Raw genomic sequence first — 22,076 nt, forward strand, 5'->3', positions numbered from 1 at the left:
AGTTGTCAGTCACTCGGGATTGGTAAGTAATCCTGGAGTAGTGGCTGGGGAAAAGGAAGCAGAAGTACTGAAGAAAAAAAAAAAAGCTGGGAGGAGCTAGAAAAGAAGGACGGTAGGTGGAAATGTATGACTTTTTCAACTTCCTGATGGAAAGATACCAAAAGAAATAAAACTCCTTCTGACTCTGAGGACCCTTCTTTGGCCATATCTGGATGTATATATAATAATGTCAAATTGCCACCAAATATATATAAAGTTGACCCTTGAACAACACAGGTTTGAACTGTGAGGGTCCACCTATACATGGATTTTTTTTCCCCCATAAATACAGTATAGTAAATGTATTTTCTCTTCCTTATGGTTTTCTTAAAACATTTTCCTTTCTTCAGCTTTACTGTAAGGATACAGTATGTAATACATATATAACATACACATTACATATTAATTGGGGTGTCTGGGTGGCTCAGTTGGTTAAGCATTTGACTCTTGGTTTCGACTCAGGTCATGATCTCACAGTTCATGAGTTCGAGCCCTACATCAGGATTTGTGCTGCCAGTGTGGATTGTGCTAACAGCTCAGGATTTTTTCTCTCCCCCTCTCTCTCTGCCCCTTCCCCACTCATTCTCTCTCCCTCTCTCTCTCTCTCTTAAAATAAATAAATTACTTAAAAAAAAAAAAAAAACAGGGGCACCTGGGTGGCTCAGTCAGTTAAGCATCTGCCTCTTGACCTCGGCTTCAGGTCATGATCTCCTGGTTTGTGAGCTGGAGCCCCACATCAGGCTCTGCACTGTTGGTGGGGAGCCTGCTTGGGATTCAGTCTCTCCTTCTCCCTGGTCCTCCCCTGCTTATACATGCTCTGTCTCTCAAAATAAATAAACTTAAACACACACACACACACACACACACACACACACACACACACACACACACCTGGATGGCTCAGTTGGTTGAGCAGTCGACTTTGGCTCAGGTCATGATCTCGTGGTTCTTGAGTTTGAGCCCCGCAGTGGCCTCTGCGTTGACCATGCAGAGCCTGCTTAGGATTCTCTCTCTCTCCCTTGCCCTCTGCCCCTCCCCAACTTGTGCCATTTCTATCAAAATAAATAAACTTAAATAAACACACACACACACACACACACACACACACACACACACACACACACACACAAAATACACGTTAATCGACTGATATCAGTAAGGCTTCCAGTCAACAGTAGGCTATTAGTAGCTAAGTCAGAGTCAAAGAGTTACATGCACCTTCAACTGCACAGGGGTCTGTGCCTCAATCCCTGCCTTTTTCAAAGTTCAGCTGTATTTATATACACATGCAAACATACACACCACCTGTTATACACAGTATCCATTGGTATAGTATACATTTAAAAGCATATGGAATTAATCTGCTTTACTTTCATGAAAAACACAGGATGGGTAGATGTACTCCCCACTTTTCCAAGTCATTCCAACAGCCATTTTATGTTACAAAGAGTCAAAGCTGGGATCTCATGGCATCCAAGCTCCCATGGATTGCTCTCTTTCTTTTTGTGTCCCTAGTGTTTGGAACCCCCTCACTACCTTCCCCAGGTTAAGACTCATAATAGCAAAATTAGAATTATAATTTCCATGCTTGAAAGTGACATTGAAGGCTTTAATTTCTACATCAGGGAGGTTACATATTAATAGTTATGCTTAGTTTCGATCTAATATCGTGGGTTTTGTAATGGTCTCCCAAAGTCTTCCACATCTTTCTCTTCCCCTTTCAATGTTCCACAGCCAGGATGTGTTTCCCTCCTCCCTGAATATTTTGGCTTCCTGTCCCAACTCCTTTATATTATCTTTGCTTTAAAACATGTTTTCCAATGGTTTACGTTTGTTCGACATATCATTTCTCCCAGCTCTTTATCTAGCATTCCTGCTATGAAGACCATACTGACATTAAGAACATGATAGACTTCTTTTAGAAATTCCTAACCCACAGGTAACATAATATTTTTCTTCGAGAAAAGCATTCATCATGCACTTGTCTCCTTTCTGAATGGGGAAACTGAAGCAGGGAAATTATAAGACTTGCTCCAAGCCATAGACAAAGTCAGTGGTAAGACTGGGACTTATGTCCTCAGACTCAGGCTAGTGCCTAAAATCTAAGGACAAAAATGTCTTAGAATGACTTCATTTATTTATTTTTTGAGGTTTATGTACTTATTTAAGTAATCTCTACATCCAATGTGGGGCTTAAACTCAAGACCCCAAGATCAAGAGTTGCATGCTCTACTGACTGAGCCAGCCAAGAGCCCCTAGAATAACTTTGGTGTTTTTTTCTTTTTCTTTCTTTCTTTCTTTCTTTCTTTCTTTCTTTCTTTCTTTCTTTCTTCCTCTTTCTTTCTTTGTTTCTTTGTTTCTTTCTTTCTTTCAAGTTTATTTATTTTGATAGAGAGAAAGAGAACGAGTGCAGGAGGGGCAGAGAGAGGGGGAGACAGAGGATCTGAAGCAGGCTCCCTGCCGATAGTAGAGTCCAAAGCGGGGTTCTAAGTCTTGAACTGTGAGATTGTGACCTGAGCCAAAGTCAGAGGCTTAACCAACTCAGCCACCCAGATGCCCCTACGTTTTTCTTTCTTAATTTTTTACTGAAGTATACAATTTGCATGGGTTTTGAAATTTAGATTTTCATGCATCTATTTGACAGACCTGGAGCAGTTATTGTCTGCTGCTAAGGTTCTCATTACAGATGTAAGAAAAAAATTGTCCTCACCCTTTCTGTCTAATTGTGGCAGCCACGACTGAATGGGGGAATGGGGGGGGGGGATTTAGATTTTCAAGGGCTTCCTTAAACAGAAGCCTAGAGATCTGCTAGAAGTAAGGCTAATGACCTTGAGACATTACTGAATCTCCCACCCCTCCACCCCGCCCCATTCCTTCTGAAGCATCGTGGAGAGAAATGAATTTCCAAGAGCCCTTGTGTTCTTCATTTCAGTTATTCCAGAGAGGCCTGCCTGGAGCATATTAGATTGTTAGCCAGTCTTATTTATGAGAACTGTATGCCCATACCCCAATTCAACCTTCCATTCCCCAATCCCAACTTATAGGTAGTAAGTATGGCTTCACTCCTGACTTGCTACATTGGAACTTGCTGGGTCATGGGACTAGGGAGAGGGCCAGGTAAGATTCTCCCCTTTTCCCTCACAATTACTGCTACTATGAAGTCTATGGCCCTGGTGATTTTTTTTTTAATTGCTTCTGTGATTTTATTAAAAAAAAAAAAAAGGTTGCTTCTAGTCTTAGGTTCACATAGTTTCTCTATAGGGCATACGTCTTGTACAAAAAGGAAAGGCTACAGACTGGATAAAATATTCTCTCTTGATCAATCGGTTAGTTGGGTCAATAACAATTGAGATGTATTTGTTCAGGGCTCAATACCTACAGTTATGAAGGAATTAGAAGTACATCTTGAAAAGATATCCATATAAACAAATTAAAAATATAATTACAGAACAACAGACGAAATACAAACAAATCAGCAAAAGCCAGTACTTGGGAGCTGACAGGAAAGGGGTTAGAGTTGAGTGGAGTTAGTCAATGAGAGCTTTCTGGAAAAGGTGAGGTTTGAAGGAAGAAGCATGGGTTGGGCAAAGAGGATAAGGAGGTCTTTCCAGCAATAATGCATGGCAATGGTAGAGAAGAGAGAATGAGCAAACTATCAGGGCCAAATAGTAAACAGGTTAGCTTGCTAAGACTGGAGAATCTATGTTACAGGGTGAGAAAAAAACAAATCTAAGGACAGTTCATGGAGAGCCTTAAATGGTTATAAATCAAATTTGCTTTAATAGACAAGAGGGAGTTTTATGGGTACTCACAAAATGAGAATAACTTTTTAAGAAGCAGAGATACAGACGGACTGGAATAAAACAAAACTGAAGAGTTAGAAAAATAGGGAAGCTGCCGCAAAATTTTTCAGGAGAGAAATAAAAATGGCTGTGTTCTGATGCCAATTCTGCCATTTATTTGCTGTATGACAAGTCACTGAATCTATGTGTGTCTGTTTTCTCATCTGTAAGATGGGAAAAATGGGGTCCACCTAAACAGGCTGTTGAAAGGATTAAACGAATTAATATGTGAAAAGTGTGTAGTAAGCATTCCATACATTATTATTCAGTGACTAGTTAGATTATTAGCATATAACTAAGTTATTACTATTATTATTTCTATGACCTAGAAGTGGTCACAGAGAGTCCTGCATGTAACAAAAGGCCTCATCTCACATCTTAGTTTGAAAGGATTGCTTTCAGTCTGTCCTAAAAGTTATGCAGGATTTAGAGAACAAGAGGGCAGGCCCAGTGCCCAAGACAACAGCCCCTGGTCTCACGGGGCAATTGAGCACTATAAATGTGGCTAGCCGGCACTGAGATGTTCTCTGAATGTAAAATATACACTGGATTTCAGAGCTTCAGTACGGAGAAATAAAATCTCATTATTTTTTATATGATTACATGTGGAAATATTTTGGATATGTTGGGTTAAATAAGATGTGTCAATCTCCGTTGTTTCCCTTTCGTTCTCTGATGTGCTACTAGAAAATTTAAAGTCACTTAGTTGGCTCCAATATATTTCCATTGTACAGTGCTGGTCCGTATGTCATTCAGCATTTGAGTTTGGAAATCAAGGGGTACTACATGAGAAGGTTCTATAAAGGAATATGGGGATTACGGATGAATCTCTTTGTCCTTGACACTTTAAAAATACATATTTATATATATGTATAAATACATATTTATATATGATTAATATACATTTCTATTAAAATATATATAACCCCGATTTGTGAGATATCTACAGAACTACTATCTATTGAGGGAACCACAGCTAGTTTAACTTTAAAGAGGACACAACTGGCAAAGGGTCTTTTAGTTTAAAAAAGAAGAAACAAAGATGAAAACGGAAAAAAGATGAAAAACATATCTTACTGTGAACATTAAATCACGGAAACGAAAATCTTCCTAACTTTTGAAATCACTCCCTCAAAGGTCCAAATGGCATTGGTTTAAGTAACCTGGATTATTAAAAGTTTTCTGGCAATTTTTTTTTCATAATCATCCCTTCAAGTTGTTTAAAATAACAGGAATAAGTACTGCCAAATAGCCTCCAGTCAGGGCTTTCCGCTGATCTGGAGGTAAAAATCCAGTTTGGGGTTTTGCTCTGAATTGATATTTTAACATTTTACCCTGATGTACCAGCCAATTGCACAGACTTCAACTTCCAAATGTAGCTGGGGGTGGGGTGTGTGTGTGTGGGGGGTCCTCACGCGGCTTTCCCTCCGCTTCTCCAACCCTTCTGGGCTCCTTTCGGCTCGCGACGATCCGGCTCTCCCCAGTGGCGCCGACAGGTGCAGCGCGGGGAGCCGCCTTCCGCCCCCAGCACGCGCCCGCGACCCCGCACCCTCTCGCCCAGCCGGCCGCGCCCTCGCCGCTCCGCCCCCTGCCCCGGCGCGCGCGCGCACAGCGGTGGGGGCGCGCCCGGCCGGCGGGGCCGCGCACGCAGCTGCCGCCGCCGCCGCCGCCGCCTCCTTCCCTCCCTGCAGGCCCTCCTCCCCTGCCCTCCCCTCCGCCCCCTTCCCCGTAGGCAGCCCGCCCGCCCGCCCGCACTGCCTCCCTCCCGGCCGCGAGCGCTCCGGCTGGGTCTCTCCCCCGCCCCCCCCCTACCCCAGGCTCCCCGGTCACTCTCCTCAGGCGGTCGCCCGCGCTCGGTGGATGTGGCTGGCAGCCGCCGCCCCCTCCCTCGCTCGCCGCCTGCTCTTCCTCGGCCCTCCGCCTCCTCCCCTCCTCCTTCTCCTCCTCAGCCGCTCCTCTCGCCGCCGCCTCCACAGCCTGGGCCGCGCCGCGATGCCGGAGAAGAGGCCCTTCGAGCGGCTGCCTGCCGATGTCTCCCCCATCAACTACAGCCTTTGCCTCAAGCCCGACTTGCTGGACTTCACCTTCGAGGGCAAGCTGGAGGCCGCCGCCCAGGTACGGCGACCCTCGGGCGCCGGGGGCGAGCTGTGGGGCAAGCAGTTAGGCCGCGGGCTGGGCTGGGGGCCCGGCCGGGAGGGCGGGCAGGCCGGCGGGCCTGGGCGCTGCGGGCCTGGGGCTGGCGAGGCCGGCTCGGGGAGCGGCGCGCCCCTCTGGGGCGGCCGCGGGGCGCCCCGGCCGATGTGCTCTGCCCTGCTGGGCTGGGGCCCCGGGCCGCGCTGCGGGGAGCGCCGAGGGAGCTGGCGGGCCCTGCCCGAGCGCCCGCACCCCCCCCTCCCCACCCCTGCCCCGGGCGAGCACACCTGTGCCGGGCTTCCCCCCGACCCCAGGCCCTTCCGGGCTCGGTAGTGTTCTGGGCGAGGCTGGAGACTGTTGGGGGAGGCCAGAGGGGTCATGGGAGTCCACGCTCCGTCTCACCCTCCTGACTCAGTTCTTTTCTCTGGTTCTCCCTACGCCCCACGGAGGACACATTGGAAGGGGCGGTCATCTGAGACTCCGACCGCCGCGCGTTAGCGTGGACGGGAGATTCTAGAAGGGGGGGAGAGGGTGAGAAGGAGAATGCTAATCCCGGGCAGCCTTGCTGAGTTCTCCCCGCCTGCTCCGGCCCAGGGGCTGGGTTTCCAAGATGATCCGCCCCCTCCCCCTTCCCCTCAAGTGACAGTGCAGCAGTGACTTTGTTCTCTCCTAACCTCTAGAGAAGCTGAAGGAGGACCCCATCTCCGCTTTTCCTCCCGTCTTCTAGCTTTGCAGGCTGTGAAGCAGGTGGATTTATTGTTACCGCGATGGTTGCTTAGCAGTAACAGTCCTCTGAAAGAAGCTGTTAGCTTTAGCATACCACTGTTGAAAATATTCCATTACTCTTCATTGCAGTTTTTGGTGAATCATGCCCCCCGCCCCCCACATTATCTTAAGTATTGTTTGATCTTGGAGACTTTTAGTACTGATGCCCTCCAAAGGTCCCGAACAATAGACATTTGTGATATACCGTGTTTTATGGTGTGTTATGTGAAGTCTGCGGTGAGAAATGGGAACCGTTTAGCAGTTATCTTTAAAAAGAATGATGGTAAATATATTGTTTCAGTTCTTTCTCTACTGCAGTCAGAGAGGGAAAACCAGTAGGCCTCAAGCTTAAAGAACAGGGTGTATATCGCAGCGAAATGAAAGGAATGTATGGTGCTGGAATGAATTGAAAGTTTGAAGTTGTCTTTGAAAGCTGAGTACTCAGATTGAAAATACGTCTGAAAGTGTAGAATTAAAAAGTATACTGTCACGTATGAAGTGCTTGTGGGAAAGCACGAGGGCTCTAGGGTCTGGCTGTTTCAAAAGGCAAAACTTAACCCGTTTGAAAGTCAGGTGATTTAAAAAAATTTCCACTAAGAATATGAATCAGAATGAGTGTATCTTTGGTCTAAATTAGGATTTGAGAGGGTTATTTGGGAGACTGTTTGTTTAAGCCAAGTGACTAGAGTGTTTGATACATATTGGCAGGGGGCAGATGGGAGGGATTGTAAACAGTAGTGTGTCTTGTGACTTGGCAAACCTGGGGGAAGAAGGACCTATGATGAATGAGTTCGCATTATGTGAAAAGACTGAGTTAGATTTAAAAAATCATTTGTTTCCTTACCTCGTTAGTTGGCAACATGGGTTCTGAGTTTTGAGAGGCATGCATATTGAAGGGAATTTTTCAGAAAAAGACTATCTAAATAAAGATTTTTCAGTGATTATTAGGAAGTGAAGTGACAGTTCTGTTTAAGTGTTGGGACAGAACAAGATGCAGTGACATGCTTCTCCTTACCGCCTTTCTACTTGCTTTTCCAAAGTGGTGAAAACTATGTGGAAGACTGCTTTGGGCCATTGAGGGAGCACATGGTAACGTACTAGATATTAATGGGGAATTGTGAATTTGATACAAGGAAGTAAATGGATCTTTGTTCGTAACAGGAGGTTTTCAAAGCAATTCTTTCCAGAAATTCTTTGCAGGCTAGGTGGTAACACGAATGAAAGATGGTATGATAGTGACTTGTAACAAGTTTGATTGCAGAATGATTGGACTTTTTAATTGCACACATTGCCACCTTTGGAAGAGGAAAGGAGTTAATGTTGGTAAAAGTTAGCATTAGTAGTAAAAAGCACATAGTCATGTTTTTGAGATACATGGTTTAGAGCAATAATTGTGGCGTTAGATGGTATCTTATTGTGGAGATCTAAAAATGTGGACAAGATTATTATATCTCTAGAAATCTAGATTTATAACTGGTATTGGGTCAGTTTCCTAACAGTTGGGATCATATTACACAAAGTATGCAAGTTGCTTGGTTGCTTTAGTTGCAAAATTTTATGATAAGCTCAGAGTATTTGTACAGGTTACATATTAGAAGCTTAGTGGATTTTTAACCTGGTCTGGGGTGTGGGCTCCTGGGGAAGGTGAAGAAATTAGTCAACATGCACCAATTTTAAAAGCAGTTGTCTTTTACATAAGTGAGTGTGGTCTAGGTCAGCAGGTTTTTTTGCAAATGTGTTATCAAGGGCCTAGAGAAATGGGACATTTCTACTACCACTGCCCCCATCCCCCTTTACATTAGGATACTTGAGAGCTTTTGTAGCTATTTCAAATTCTGATTTCTCTTGCTTTGTGGATAATTAATAAAAAATAGATAAGATGTTTATGTGAGTGGCTACACTTTCTTGTTACTAGGGTATTGTGGTTTATACAGTAATTGGGCTTTCTCTTATGGAAATAGTTAACCTGTGCCAAAGAAATTAACTTCATCCTTCAAGGCCAGAAGTCAGGATATAGTAGACAATCCTTGGTCTTTGCCAACAAAATACTCATGTTGGTGATGACTAAATTGGCACTTAGCGGAGAGTTACAGATATAGTAGTTTGTTTGGCAGGCTAAAACCTGGCACCTAAATGGATGTTATTGTCAACCCTGTGTTATGGAATTTTATGCCCAAATTTTGCATATTTTCTTTAAATTTTTTAATGTTTATTTATTTTTGAGAGAGAGAGAGAGAGAGAGAGAGAGAGAGGCAGAATGTGAGCAGGGGAGAGGCAAAGGGAGAGGGAGACACAGAATCCCAAGCAGGCTCCAGGCTCTGAGCTGTCAGCACAGAGCCCTATGCGGGGCTTGAACTCACCAATCAAGAGATCATGACCTGAGCCCAAGTTGGATGCTTAACCGACTGAGCCACCCAGGCGCTCCTGCATATTTTCTATGCAGTCATTTTGGTTGTGTTTTATTACTTAAAAAAGTGATAAAATTAATAATTTGTGCAGCATTGTGTGGAATCACTAAATGGTCTTAAGAAATTAAATTGGAAAGATTGGTAATAAGGAACTGAAGTTGTTCAGATTTTCTTTTATTTCTTGAATTATATGTATGAAGAAACACCTAAATATAAGCAGCTTTTATATGTTAAGCTTTATCTACTATCATCTGGCAATGAATTTTGCAGTGAATTTTCCGGATAAATGAAGTTTACCCTTTGAGGCACTTTACACTTAAAAAAAATATTTACTGATTTGGATGGAAAGATTCCAAAAATGTATTTTTTTAAAACTCTAGTTCCTTATAATCTAGGTTTGTTGCTTTCCTCTTTTTTTAAATACTGGACGTTGTTCTGAACATCTGTCACTGATACTTGTAACCACAGATTTACCCAATTATTACTATAATTTACTACTTTCATATCTATAAAGTCTTTTTGTTTGTTTTTCTTACTGTTAGGTTATTACTTCTTGCTGCTTCTGGTGCCTGGTTGTTGCCGATTGTGCAATTTCTTCCCTCTTCTATTTTATTGAACTTGATCTGAAGAGGTCTAACTAACCAGATAAACAGGCTTTTGTGAGCTTAAAAAGAAATTTCTAAGTGAGAGTTTGATGGACTCTTCTGAGTGAAGGGTATGAGCTTTATTGTATGGACTTTGTATCATCTATTCTGGCTTCTATACAGGCTCTTTTTTTTTTTTTTTTTTTTTTAAACTTCCTGGTTCTGGATAATTGGTGTTGTCCAGTACAACCTGGCCACATGTGATCTTGAGCAGTAAATTATCTATGCAACTTCTCCGAACTTTGCTACATAAATGAGCCTATTCTTATTGGAAGGTAAATCCTACTCTAATCTGTATGTGAGTCAGTGGCAAAGGACTGAGTCTTCCTAGATAGCTGTTTAGTTGCTAACTGGGATTCGTTCTCCAGATCTTGGAGATTCAGTTTTGAACATCATTTAAGTTTGTAGTTCTCAGTTTATTTGGCCACTTGTAATCACTTTAAAATTTTACTTTAAATTAGGAAATGTTTTATAAATACAGAAGAGTAACTCACCACTCAGATTGAGCAGATATTAATGCCCCCCCCGCATTTGCTTCAGACTATGCATAATGTTTTTTAGGAAATAAAAGGTCACAGATACCACTGAAGTCCATTTCCATCTCTTCCCATCCCTACTTTCAGGGGTAACTTCTCTCTTTAGGTAGGTGAGTATTATTCCTATGTGCATATGTAAGTAGCCACCAACTGTTATTTAAACTTTTATTACATATGTAAGTAGCCACCAACAACACACAGCAGTGTTCTGTACATTAAAAATTTTTACATTAGTGGTAATCGAAAACATTACCACATTTGACTTTCTGCAACTTGTTCTTTTCTTGTCAATCTCTCTCATTAAAAAACTTGGCTCAATTTGTGTTTGCTAATTATTTGCTCCTTATTGTCTTTAGAAATTACAGCCCCGTTCTGCAGAAGCAATGATTATTACAGAATTTTAACTATGAAACTGCTTGTGAGGCAAAGTGGCTCAGGCTTCAGACTGATTGGTATTTGGAGTTATTACACTGGAGATTTCCTTTTACTAAAATCTGAGGACTTTGGTAATCAGAAAAAAACCCTCTTGAGTCTTATAGTACCTGGAAGATGTATTTCTGGGTGATTGTAATAAAGACTTATTCAGGAAAAAAAATTATCTCATGTTGCTGCCTTCTTAGCTCATAGGAAACTTCCACTGTAAAAGTGTTACCAGTGGTCAAGCTGTATTTTCAGTAGAGCTATTAGTGTTTGGTCCAGTTGAAATACAGTCTATATCAAACTTCAAGAAGACTTAACCCTAGGTTTGAAACAAGGAAAGGATATATTATTGTTCCATTCTTTAGTAGAATCAAATGGAGAAGTTGAAAATGAGTTTGTTATCCACACAATATATATGCCAACTTCAGTTTTTTGCTTCTATTTTAAGCTTGTAAATTGTGAAGGTCTTAATGCTGAAATTCCTTTGAATTATTACCCATATTTTTAATAGTGGAACACACAGGTAACATTCACTAACATGGTGATGTTAATATGTGAGAAATCACATACTGAATCATCCAGTCAGTGCTACTGTTGGGAAAGCATCAAAAAGAGTAGTGTTATAGTGTGGTAGTCAAGCACTTAAGTCCACGGAGATATTTTAAACCTTGGGCAGTATATGTATGCTGATACCCATGGTGCTATATAATAGCACATAGTTTTTAAGTTTCATATCATTCTCCTAGGCACTTTATAAACTGTTGGGTGAATGCTGTTAGATGATATTCAGAGTTAACATTTTTATGATTAGAGTGCATTTAATCTTGGTCTCTGTGTCTTTTTTTTTTTTTTTTTTTTTTTTTAAGTAAACTCTGTGCCCAGCGTGGGGCTTGAACTCACAACCCTGTGATCAAGAGTTCCATGTTCTACCAACTGAGCCAGCTGTGTGCTCCTCTGTGTGTGTGTCTTAATAATAACATCTATTAAGTAATTACTGTGTATCAGGCACTAAGGGCTAAAACAAACACTTTCCTTCCTGTTCAAAATGCATTGTCTAACATGAAGCAGAATATACTGTCTGGTTTTTAAAATTTGAGTAGCTTTCTATTATTAAAATAAGTGTTTTTGTTCCTTTGGTTCTTCCCTGCCACCCTGCAAAAAAAATTAGTAGTTATTCAACAAGCAGCTTATAAGCAGGTGGGTTTTCCTTCAACACAGGAGAAATTAGAATGTACTGGTAACTGGATTTTGTACACTGTGCCTTTCCAAAGTACGCAAGCAGTTTCCCTCAGAATGTTACAGTAGTAGTGAGATAAATGTCATTTGGCATATGTAGTGTTGTACAGGTATCTTGACATTGGCAGATTAACTGCTTGGCTACCATTAAATTCACCAAAGCTGTTGATGGATGAAAATACGGTTGCCTAGATAAAGATTAAGATGCGTAACTAAACTACTGTTGTCATTCTGTTGGCATAAACTTCAAACTCTGGAAGACTTTTATTCATTCAACTTTTTGGAGATACCTCCCTGCCCCTCACCGCAGCCTCATTAAGTGCTTCATTTCTCTGTTCTGAATTTTTTTAAAGTCACTTTATAAATAGGCAAAGTTTTGTTTGTTTGTTTTTGTTCAGATGTGTTATTAAATGGCCAGTTGGGACACAAAAGTTTTACTGCTGTTTAGGAATGTTCTTGGTGTGGGATTCCAGGGTGGCTCAGGCGGTTAAGAGTCCGAGTCTTGGTTTCGGCTCAGGTCCTGATCTCACTGTTCCTGGGATCAAGCCCTGCATCCAGCTCCAAGTGGAAAGCAAGGAGCCTGTTTGGGATTCTCTATCTTCCTCTCTCTCTGCTCCTGCCCCCCACCTTGAGAGAGAGAGAGAGCATGTTCGTTCTCTCTGTCAAAATGAATAAGTAGCAGCACTTGGGTGGCTCAGTTGGTTAAACGGTCTGACTTTGGCTCTGGTCATGATCTCATGGCTTGTGAGTTTGAGCCCCACATAGGGCTCCGTGCTGACAGCTCAGAGCCTGGAGCCTGCTTCGGATTCCCTCTCTCTCTGCCCATCCTCCCCCCTCTCTCTCAAAAATAAATAAGTATTAAAAAAGGGAACGATATGATCTTGGTGAAGTAAATGGTATGAAGGAATATTACCACTCGCAAAATTTATTATGTATGTGTGTGTTTATTTTAAGATTTTATTTTTAAGTAGTCTCTACACCCAATGTGGGGCTGGAACTCACGACCCCAGGATCAAGAGTCGCATACTCTGCTGACTGAGCCAGCCAGCTGCCTCTACCACTTGAAAAATTTTTTTAAAGTTCATTAAATGATATTTTTGTTTAGAAACGGACTTATGAAAAGGATTTTTTTAAAACTAAGCTCTATACCTATCGTGGGGCTTGAACTCAGGACCCCAAGAATAAGAGTCCATATTTTACCAACTGAGCAAGTCAAACCCCTGGAAAGGATTGTTTTTAATGAACCAAAATAGTTTCATGTTATATGTTGGAGATTTTGACAGTGTGTTACAGGCTTAATAACATACTCTCTAATTTAGTTTAGATAATTTTAGCTTGAGATTAATCATGTTTATTGGTTATTAATAAAATGATTATGGTATAGCTTTTCCCTACAGATATTACACTACTCTCTTGTCCTTACCTAGTTCTGTGGTCTGTTGGTGATCTCAAGGCGCTATTGACCTACACGTGGATTTTGTTTGGACTGTGCAGTGTTTTTGCAAATTTTGCATTCATTGCCATTAGTTAAAATTTGGGAGATTGCACATGAAATCTGAAATTTGTGGCTTTTTTTTTTTTTTTTTAAGTAATCTCTGTCTCTGATGTGGGGTTTGAACTCAGATCCTGAGATCTAGAGTTTTCATGCTGTACTGGCTGAGCCAGCCAGGCACCCCTGTGGCTTTTTTTTTTTTTTTTTTTTTTTTTAATTGGAAGATCTGTCACTACTAAGTCTGCTTTTCAGTATAGCAATAATTGGTTGGCTCCAAGAATTGGTTACTTCCGCCTTACTTTTACACAGAGCCTTCACTTGGCCTACTGTACTCACCTGCTTGGCTGGCCTCTGTAGACATTTGTTGATGATTTAGGGCATCTGTATATTTATTGCTTTAAATTTAGACTTTTCAAATGTCTGAAAATGAATTTGAGTTTCTGTTTAATGCAACAAGTATGTAAAACCATGGTTACAACCAAATTGAAAAATGGGCAAAGGTTATGAATGGACAATTTGCAGAGGAAAAACAATGGCAAAAAAAAAAAAAAAAGGAAGAAAGAAACTTTTAGGAAAGATGCTTATTAGTCAGTGTTACTAGTAATAAGGGACATTCTAATTAATACAACAGTGGAATACCATTTAAGACTCATCAGATTGTCAAAAATTTTTAAGTTTTCAGAGGATAATGAAAGTGAAATTTCTTTATTCTTTGCTCATTGGAGTATTAATTGAAAATACTCTAGAAGATAATTGGGTAATTCTTGGTAAAGAAAAAGGTGGATAAGAAAACATGGACCAAGATGAGTATTGTAGCACTATTTTTTAAATAACAACAACAAAAAAAATGGAACTAAACTAACTTCCTTCAGGACAGAAATGGATAACTGTGGTTTACTTACAGAATGGAATACCACTAGGCAGAAGTTAAAACTAATGAGTTAGATCTACATCTGCCTGCATTTACCCACCTCAGAAACAATGTTAAATGAAAAAAGCAGGTTGCAAAGGTTATATACACTTTGATACTATTTGTATAAAGTTAAAAACATTGCTTGCTGATATTTATATATGTAGCAGAAGTGCTATACATACATGAGAAAGAGCTACATTAGCCTTTGGAGAGTGGCTGCAGGGAATGAGGAAGAGAGGATGGGGCTTTCGTTATGTCTGTATTTTATTTTGGGGATCTGAAGCACATAAGACAAAATCTTAAAAAGTTTATTTGGTCTTGATGGTGAGTCATTAGTGTCTGTTACATCCAAAATGTTTCTTTGGTAAGAAAAAAATTTAAGAGTTTTATGAAGTTTTGACATGGTTTATAATATCACTTTTCTTCCTCTGTCCTTACAGAAGGTCTTATGATGGGCTTGATGTATAGGTTATAATACATAATTAATTGCAACCTATGAGAAATGTTTCCTGATTTTTTTTTTAATTTGAAAAATTATAATTGTTTTAAATAAAGGTTCAAGTAGAAAAAAATTGCTTTTATTTCGCTCATTGGTCAGATGTTTAAATTCTGTGAAATACTTGTGTTTATTATTGCTTGTAATATAATTTGGAAAGTGTAAATTGCCTTGGGTTACTTAAAACAACTCATTTATTTTTACCATGGTGATGTATAAATACTCAGTCAAGGTTTTAGTGATGTCTGGGTTTTAAAAAATTGCCTGTGACATACATTAGGCTAAGGGGAAGATGCACATGTTACTAATCTAGGCTATTTCTGACACTGCTGGTTTTTCTTTTCCCTTTAGGTGAGGCAGGCAACCAATCAGATTGTGATGAATTGTGCTGATATTGACATTATTACAGCTTCATATGCACCAGAGGGAGATGAAGGTAAGAGCTGTTTTCCATTTGATTTGCTGTCTCTCTGTGTGTATGATGTGTGTATGGTGGATATATACATTTTCAGATTAAGATATCAGTGTTTGTTACTTTAGAAGTAGGAAACATTTTTAGATGTTCATGGGAAATATTTTAATAATCTATATTATGAGATTAAGGAAATGCCACAATTTTAATTCTACTTCAAACATTAACTTATTTTTTGACTCTAGGCAGATTACATTTTTATAAATGTAAAATATATATAATATAGTAACATGCATATAAAGCCAAAGAGTTATTTTAAAAATAAGTACTTTGAACATGAAAGATTGGTTCATCCAGGCGGCTTAGTTCGTATGTGGTTTTCTTAAAAGTTTTTTTTTCCTTCTTGAGCAATAGATTACAACAGGGATAATAAATCTTACTTGTAATGGAGAGAAAAATATTGGCCTTATGAGATTGAATGTGGAGGTTAGATGCTAAATGACCAAGTTAGTTACAGGGTAAGAATATGTTAAGAAGAAACATTATATAGAACACATGGGAATTCAGTTAGCGTCTTTAAAATGAGAACTATTTTAGACCTTGTAATTACAATAAGGATTAAATTGAGTAGTCAGTTTTGGCCTGAAATCCTATTCCCACATAAGCTACATTTTTAAAAAGTTGTCAAGATTGGCAAAAACTCACAAGTATATTGATACTGGAACTGAAGTGCTTTTTACTTTTTTTTTTTTTTAAGTTTATTTATTTATTTTGAGAGAGAGAGAGAGAGAGAGAGAGAGAGAGAGAGAGAGAGAGAATCCCAAGCAGGCTCCAGTCCGTCAGCACAGAGTCCAACACAGTGCTTGAACTCACGAACTGCGAGAGCATGACCTGAGCTGAAACCAAGAGTTGGATGCTTAACCGACTAAGCCACTCAGAAGCCCCATAAAATCTTTTCATTTGATATCCGGGCGCTGGCTGGCTGGCTCAGTTGGTGGAGTATGTGACTCTTGGTCTCAGGGTTGTGAGTTCAAGCCCCATGTTGTGTGTAGAGCTTACTTTAAAAACAAAAGAAAAAATCTTTTCATTTGATATCAAATAAGTTAGGAATTTGACCCTTTAATTTCCATTTAGTATTGCTCTTTCCCCTCTCCTTTACTCTGAAAAGAAGCATACAAGTAACATTTTATGACCAGGCAGTATTTATTTCGTGAGTTTTTCTTAGATTGTTTTGTCCATAGAAAGACAAAAAAAAAAAAAAAAAAAGTATCAGTTGAGCAGATCATTGCCAAGAAGTACTGATGTTCGATTGTACATGAGATCAAACTGCGGTGATTTTAAGTTAGAGGAACAGATCCTTCCAGTGGACTTTGAGTGAGTGCCAACATTAAAGCAATTGTTTGGTAAATGAAAGAGGGATGATTTAATTTCTTTACCTTTGAAGAAAAATATAAGCACCTTAGCCACGCATATCAATGCAAACATGTTTTGTTACAGGTAGAGAACATTTAAATTTCATACAGAGTTTTTAAATGGTGCCCAGTAAAATACATGTGCACCCTCCGGCTGGCATGGTTTCAGCTCAGGTTTGTTTTTATCTTCCTCTGCTAAAACGCCAGGAAAGAATTCAGAGAACTTAAATGCTTCGAATATGCATAACTGAATGGTGCCAAGCTCATACCAGCCTGAATATCAAGGAAGCAGTGTCTGTGTTCTCACTAAGAGGGTCAGAAGAGAAATGAAAGCTTATAGGAAGTAAGGGGATTTGAAGAGAGATTCAGATAAAATATTAATTTTTTTTAGGTACTTAAAATATTTTCTTCAAAACTAGCTAAGGTATATTTTTCAACTCATTTCTCCTACAGCAATGGGAAAAACCTAGGGTCATGTGTAAGCACCTCTAATTTAAGGGATAAGAAGAGGGGAAATTATATTAATGTGGTATTTTAAGGTTTCAGTCAGAAACAGATAGATTTGGCCTTCTAGATACATACCCAGCTTAATTTTGCCCTTGGACAGAGTAGCATTTCTTGATTTTTACCTTATGGGAGAGTACAACACGTTGTTTCTTTAGAAATTAGTAGTTGGAAATTTGACTGCCAGCTCCTTCTAGGACTGTATGAGTTGGCAGAGGAATATTTGAGTCAATAGGACTCATTTTTTAAACCCAGCTAATCTCATCTAGTCTGGTACTTGTTAATACTTACAGATTGCCTTCTGCAAAACTGATTTACATATCTGTAACCACTAAATCTTGGTGCTTTAAGGTAAAATCAGAAAATCGTTTGAAAGCACAAAATTGTTGCTTCTCTGTGTAAGTTTTTAATTGATGAGAAAAGGCCATCTTATGATATGTGCAGTAACCCAGAAAGACCTATTGGCATGTGTCTCCTTAAACTAAGGCACTGCCTTTTAAACAGAAATAATTTATTTTAAAACCTAATTGAGATCTTTATAGTATTTAAAAAATGAGAAATCAGTAAGAAAAACGGCTGAAAACTGTTTTTTTACTGTTCTGCACTTCAAGGGTTGGTGAAATCACTAGCACTTAAGCCCCAGTACAAGGAGTGCACCTCCCTACACAGGGCAGGGATTAGTATTGTCATCAGCTTCTGCAAGAGAAATACGAAACTTTTGAGTGCCTGAACTCAGGTCCTGACAGGTAAAGAGTTTTTTAATTTATCGTTAATAGATGGCTTGGGCATAAGCACATGGAGAATGATCACTTGAAAGTTTTGTACCAACTTTTCCCTTAGTGTATACTCTGTCAGGTATGTTTGTGGCATTAGCTGTATAAGGAAACAGTTTTCCGTTGGCGACATAATATTTCATAGAAGGTTCTAATACATACTTTCAGGTCCACTAGTATCACTTTGGTTTATTTGTAAGGCATGTAAATTTTAACACATTTATTCTTGAAGTAGAATTCTATTTTTCGGTGTGTGCATAAGAGCACATGTATGTGTTTAATGAAAGGAAACAGCTTAGTCAGAAATACTGCCAGATATTAATAATTCAGAACAAAACTATTAACTTGAAAAAAAGGAATGGTTCCTAACACTTGATCATAAGCTTCAACAGGCCTTTATAAGCCTATTAGTAATATATATTCTGTCATACAGTTAAGTGTGGTTGAGGAATAACATTAATAAACTACCATTTCTTTGCAATAGAGTTGTTTTTGTCATCATTCGGAAAATACATGCATGACCAATTAAGTGCTAGCTCTCAAATCTGGAAAATTGAAACAGAAGGGAAAATACCCATTTTTAATACAAATATATTGAAATATGATACAGAATTTCATAAGGAAATTTTATTTTATTTTTATTTTTTTAATTTTTTAATGTTTGTTTATTTTTGAGAGAGGGAGAGGGAGAGGGAGAGGGAGAGGGAGCATGAGCAGGGGAGGGGCAGAGAGGGGAGACACAGAATCCGAAGCTCCAGGCTCTGAGCTGTCAGCACAGAGCCCGACGTGGGGCTCAAACCCATGACACACGAGATCATGACTTGAGCTGAAGTCAGACGCTCAACTGACTGAGCCACCCAGGCACCCCCATAAGGAAATTTTAAATAAAGAATCAAAGTATGAGTTTAATTATAAATAACAGTGTAGAGTAGGAGTCTCAAACCAAAGTTACTGTTGGGATTAAGCAAATAATAAAACATGAATGAATTGGACTGGATATAGGAAAACAAGTGTGTTGGAACAGAGGCCAAACCAAAGAGTGCACGTCTCACGTAAATATTCAAATTTTAAAGAACTTTTCTGGCCAGCAACGTTTTTGTGAGCTATATTGATTTCTTTTGAATTTGCAGCCTCCCAGGGAACTGTGGTGTGTTATGCATATTCTTTATCATTTGGACATGAAAATAAGACGTGAGCATAGCAGTCTCATTAAAAAGAGCAAAAACCCTGGGGCCCCTGGGTGGCTCAGTCAGTTAAGCATCCGACTTCACCCCAGGTCATGATCTTGAGGTTCACGAGGTGCAGCCCTGCGTCAGGCTCTGTGCTGACAGCTCAGAGCCTGGAGCCTGCTTTGGATTCTGTGTCTCCCTCTCTCTCTGCCCCTCCTCTGCTCATGCTTTGTCTGTCTGTCTCTCTCTCTCTCTCTCTCTCTCTCTCTCAAAAATAAACATTTAAAAAAAAAAAAAAAAGAAGAGCAAAAACCCCGTGCGAAAATTTTCTAGTTTTTAATTGAAACTGATGTATACTGTGCTGTATTACTATTAAATATATTCATCAAACTGTGTTAGTTTGCTGTATGTGTTCCAGTGGTATATACTTTTTAAAGATTCAGAATCTAGCATAATACCTCTTCTTAGGTAGCTAGCTTTTTGGGGGCACTAAAATGGCCTTATTTCTGAGCTCTTATTTTTATTTTGTCTCTGGTTTAATTACCGGTCCTGAGTATACTGAGTTTTGGGGATTTTGAACATAAAAGTCTATCATGTGCTATTATTCTTCTGAAGAATGGGTATGTAAATGCAGAAGCTAACCACCACTCCAGGCTGTATTGAAGAACCGGATATTTTCCCAGGTCTTTGGTAACTTTCAGGACCTCCTGTTTTCTGAATTAAATGGTGATTTTATTTATTTACTCATTCATTTTATAAAATTTTTTTTTAACGTTTATGTATTTTTGAGAGAGAGACAGAGTGCGAGTCGGGGAGAGCAGAGAGAGAGAGAGAGAGAGGGAGAGGGAGACACAGAATCTGAAGCAGGCTCCAGCCTCTGAGCTGTCAGCACAGAGCCCAACGCGGGGCTCGAACTCACGAACTGTGAGATCATGACCTGAACCGAAGTCAAACGCTTAACTGACTAAGCCACCCAGGCGCCCCTTCGTTCATTCATTTCAAAGTTTCTTTTGAGAGCATGTGTGCACACCCAGGTGGGGAGGGGCAGAGAGGAGAGACAGAATCCCAAGCGAGCTCTGCACCATCAGCACAGTGCCCTATGTGGGGCTTGAACTCATAAACGGTGAGATCTTTACCTGAGCCAAGATCAAGAGCTGGACCCTTAACTGACTGCGCCACCCAGGCGCCTCTGATTTTATTTTTTGTGCTAGTAAACTTAATTTTTTTAGAGCAGTTTCAAGTAAAAAGTGCAGATTTCCCATGTATTCCTTGTCCCACCCACCCCCTTTCCCCTCATAATCAGCATCCTGAACCAGAATGGTACATTTGTTACAGTAGATGAACCTACATTAGCACCTCATTAACACTCAGAGTCCATAGTTTACATTAGGGTTCACTCTTGGTGTTATACATTCTATGGGTTTTAACAAATGTAGTCACCATTACTGTACCACACACAACTGTTTCACTGCCCTAAAAATCCTCTGTGCTCTGCCTGTTTGTGCAGTCTTCCTTCCTAACCCCTGGCAACCACTAATCTTTTTATTGTCTCCATAGTGTTTTCTAGAATGTCATATAGTTGGAGTCATAGTGCAGTATGTTGCCTTTTCAGATTGGCTTCTTTCACTTAGTATTAACGCACTCAAGTTTCTCCATGTCTTTTCATCATTGCTTGAGAGTTCACTTCTTTTTAGCTCTGAATAATATTCCATTGTCTGTATATACCAGTTTATTTGTCCATTTACCTATTGAAGGACTTCTGGGTTACTCTAAAGTTTTGGCAGTTAGGAGTAAAGTTGCCGTAAATATCCACGTGCAGGTTTTTGTGAGGATGTACGTTTTCAGCTCCTTTTGATAGATACCAAGGAGCATGGTTGCTGGATCCTATGATAAGAGTGCATTTAGGGGTCCCAGGCTGGCTCAGTTGGTAGAGCATCTAATTCTTGTTTGCCAAGTTGTGAGTTTGAGCCCCACAGTGGATGTAGAGATTATTTAAAAAACAAAACTGTTCAGTTTTGTAAGAAACTGCCAGACTGTCTTCTAAAGTAACTGTATCATTTTGCATTCCCACCATCAATGGGTGAGAGTTCCTGTTGCTCTGCATGCTCCCAAGCATTTGTTGTTATCAGTGTTTTGGATTTTGGCTATTTTAGTAGGTGTAGAGTGGTATGTCATTGCTGTTTTAATTTGCAGGTGCCTAATCACATGATGTTGAAACTCTTTCATATGCTTTCTTGTCATCTGTGTATCATCTTCTGTGAGATGTCAGTTCAGATCATTTACACAATATTAACTGGATTGTTCTTTTTCTTATTGTTGAGTTTTAAGAATCCTTTGTATGTTTTGGATAATAGTCCTTATCAGCTGTGTCCTTTGCAGATATTTTCTCCCAATCTGTGGCTTGTCTTTTCATTCTCTTGATATTGTCGTTCTCAGAGCAGAATTTTTAGACTTTAATTAAGTCCAGGTTATCATTTCTTTTTCATGGATTATATCCTGGGTGTTTTATCTAAAAAGTCATCACTGGGGCACCTAGTTGGCTCAGTCGGTTAAGTGTCTGACTTGGCTCAGGTCATGATCTCACAGCTCGTGAATTGGAGTGCCATATCTGGCTCTCTGCTCACTGCTCAGAGTCTGGAACCTTCTTCAGATTCTGTGTCTTCCTCTCTCTCTGCTCCTCCTTCACTCATGCTGTCTCTCCTTCAAAAATAAATAAATGTTTTAAAACAAATTTTTTTAAAATAAAAAGCCATCACAATACTCAAGATCATTTAGGTTTTCTCCAATGTTATCTTCCAGGGGGTTCGTAGCTTTGCATTTTCATTTAGGTCTATAATCCATTTTGAGTTAGGTTTTGTAAAAGATGTAAGGTCTATGTGTAG

The 22,076-nt window shown here is 39.9% G+C and overlaps 1 protein-coding gene across 1 annotated transcript in view; it reads left to right on the top strand.

Moving 5' to 3' along the window:
* The first annotated feature begins 5,658 nt into the window (after window positions 1-5,658).
* NPEPPS (aminopeptidase puromycin sensitive) overlaps window positions 5,659-22,076 on the top strand; it is a 93,465-nt gene continuing 77,047 nt past the window's right edge. The window contains exons 1-2 of the mRNA XM_019415939.2: window positions 5,659-5,996; window positions 15,276-15,360. Coding sequence (XP_019271484.1) covers window positions 5,742-5,996; window positions 15,276-15,360 — 340 coding nt within the window. The 5' untranslated portion in view covers window positions 5,659-5,741. The remainder of the gene's footprint in view (window positions 5,997-15,275; window positions 15,361-22,076) is intronic.

Source organism: Panthera pardus, unplaced genomic scaffold, assembly GCF_024362965.1.
Source record: "Panthera pardus isolate Hobbes unplaced genomic scaffold, ASM2436296v1 HiC_scaffold_3, whole genome shotgun sequence".
Lineage (NCBI taxonomy): Eukaryota > Metazoa > Chordata > Mammalia > Carnivora > Felidae > Panthera > Panthera pardus.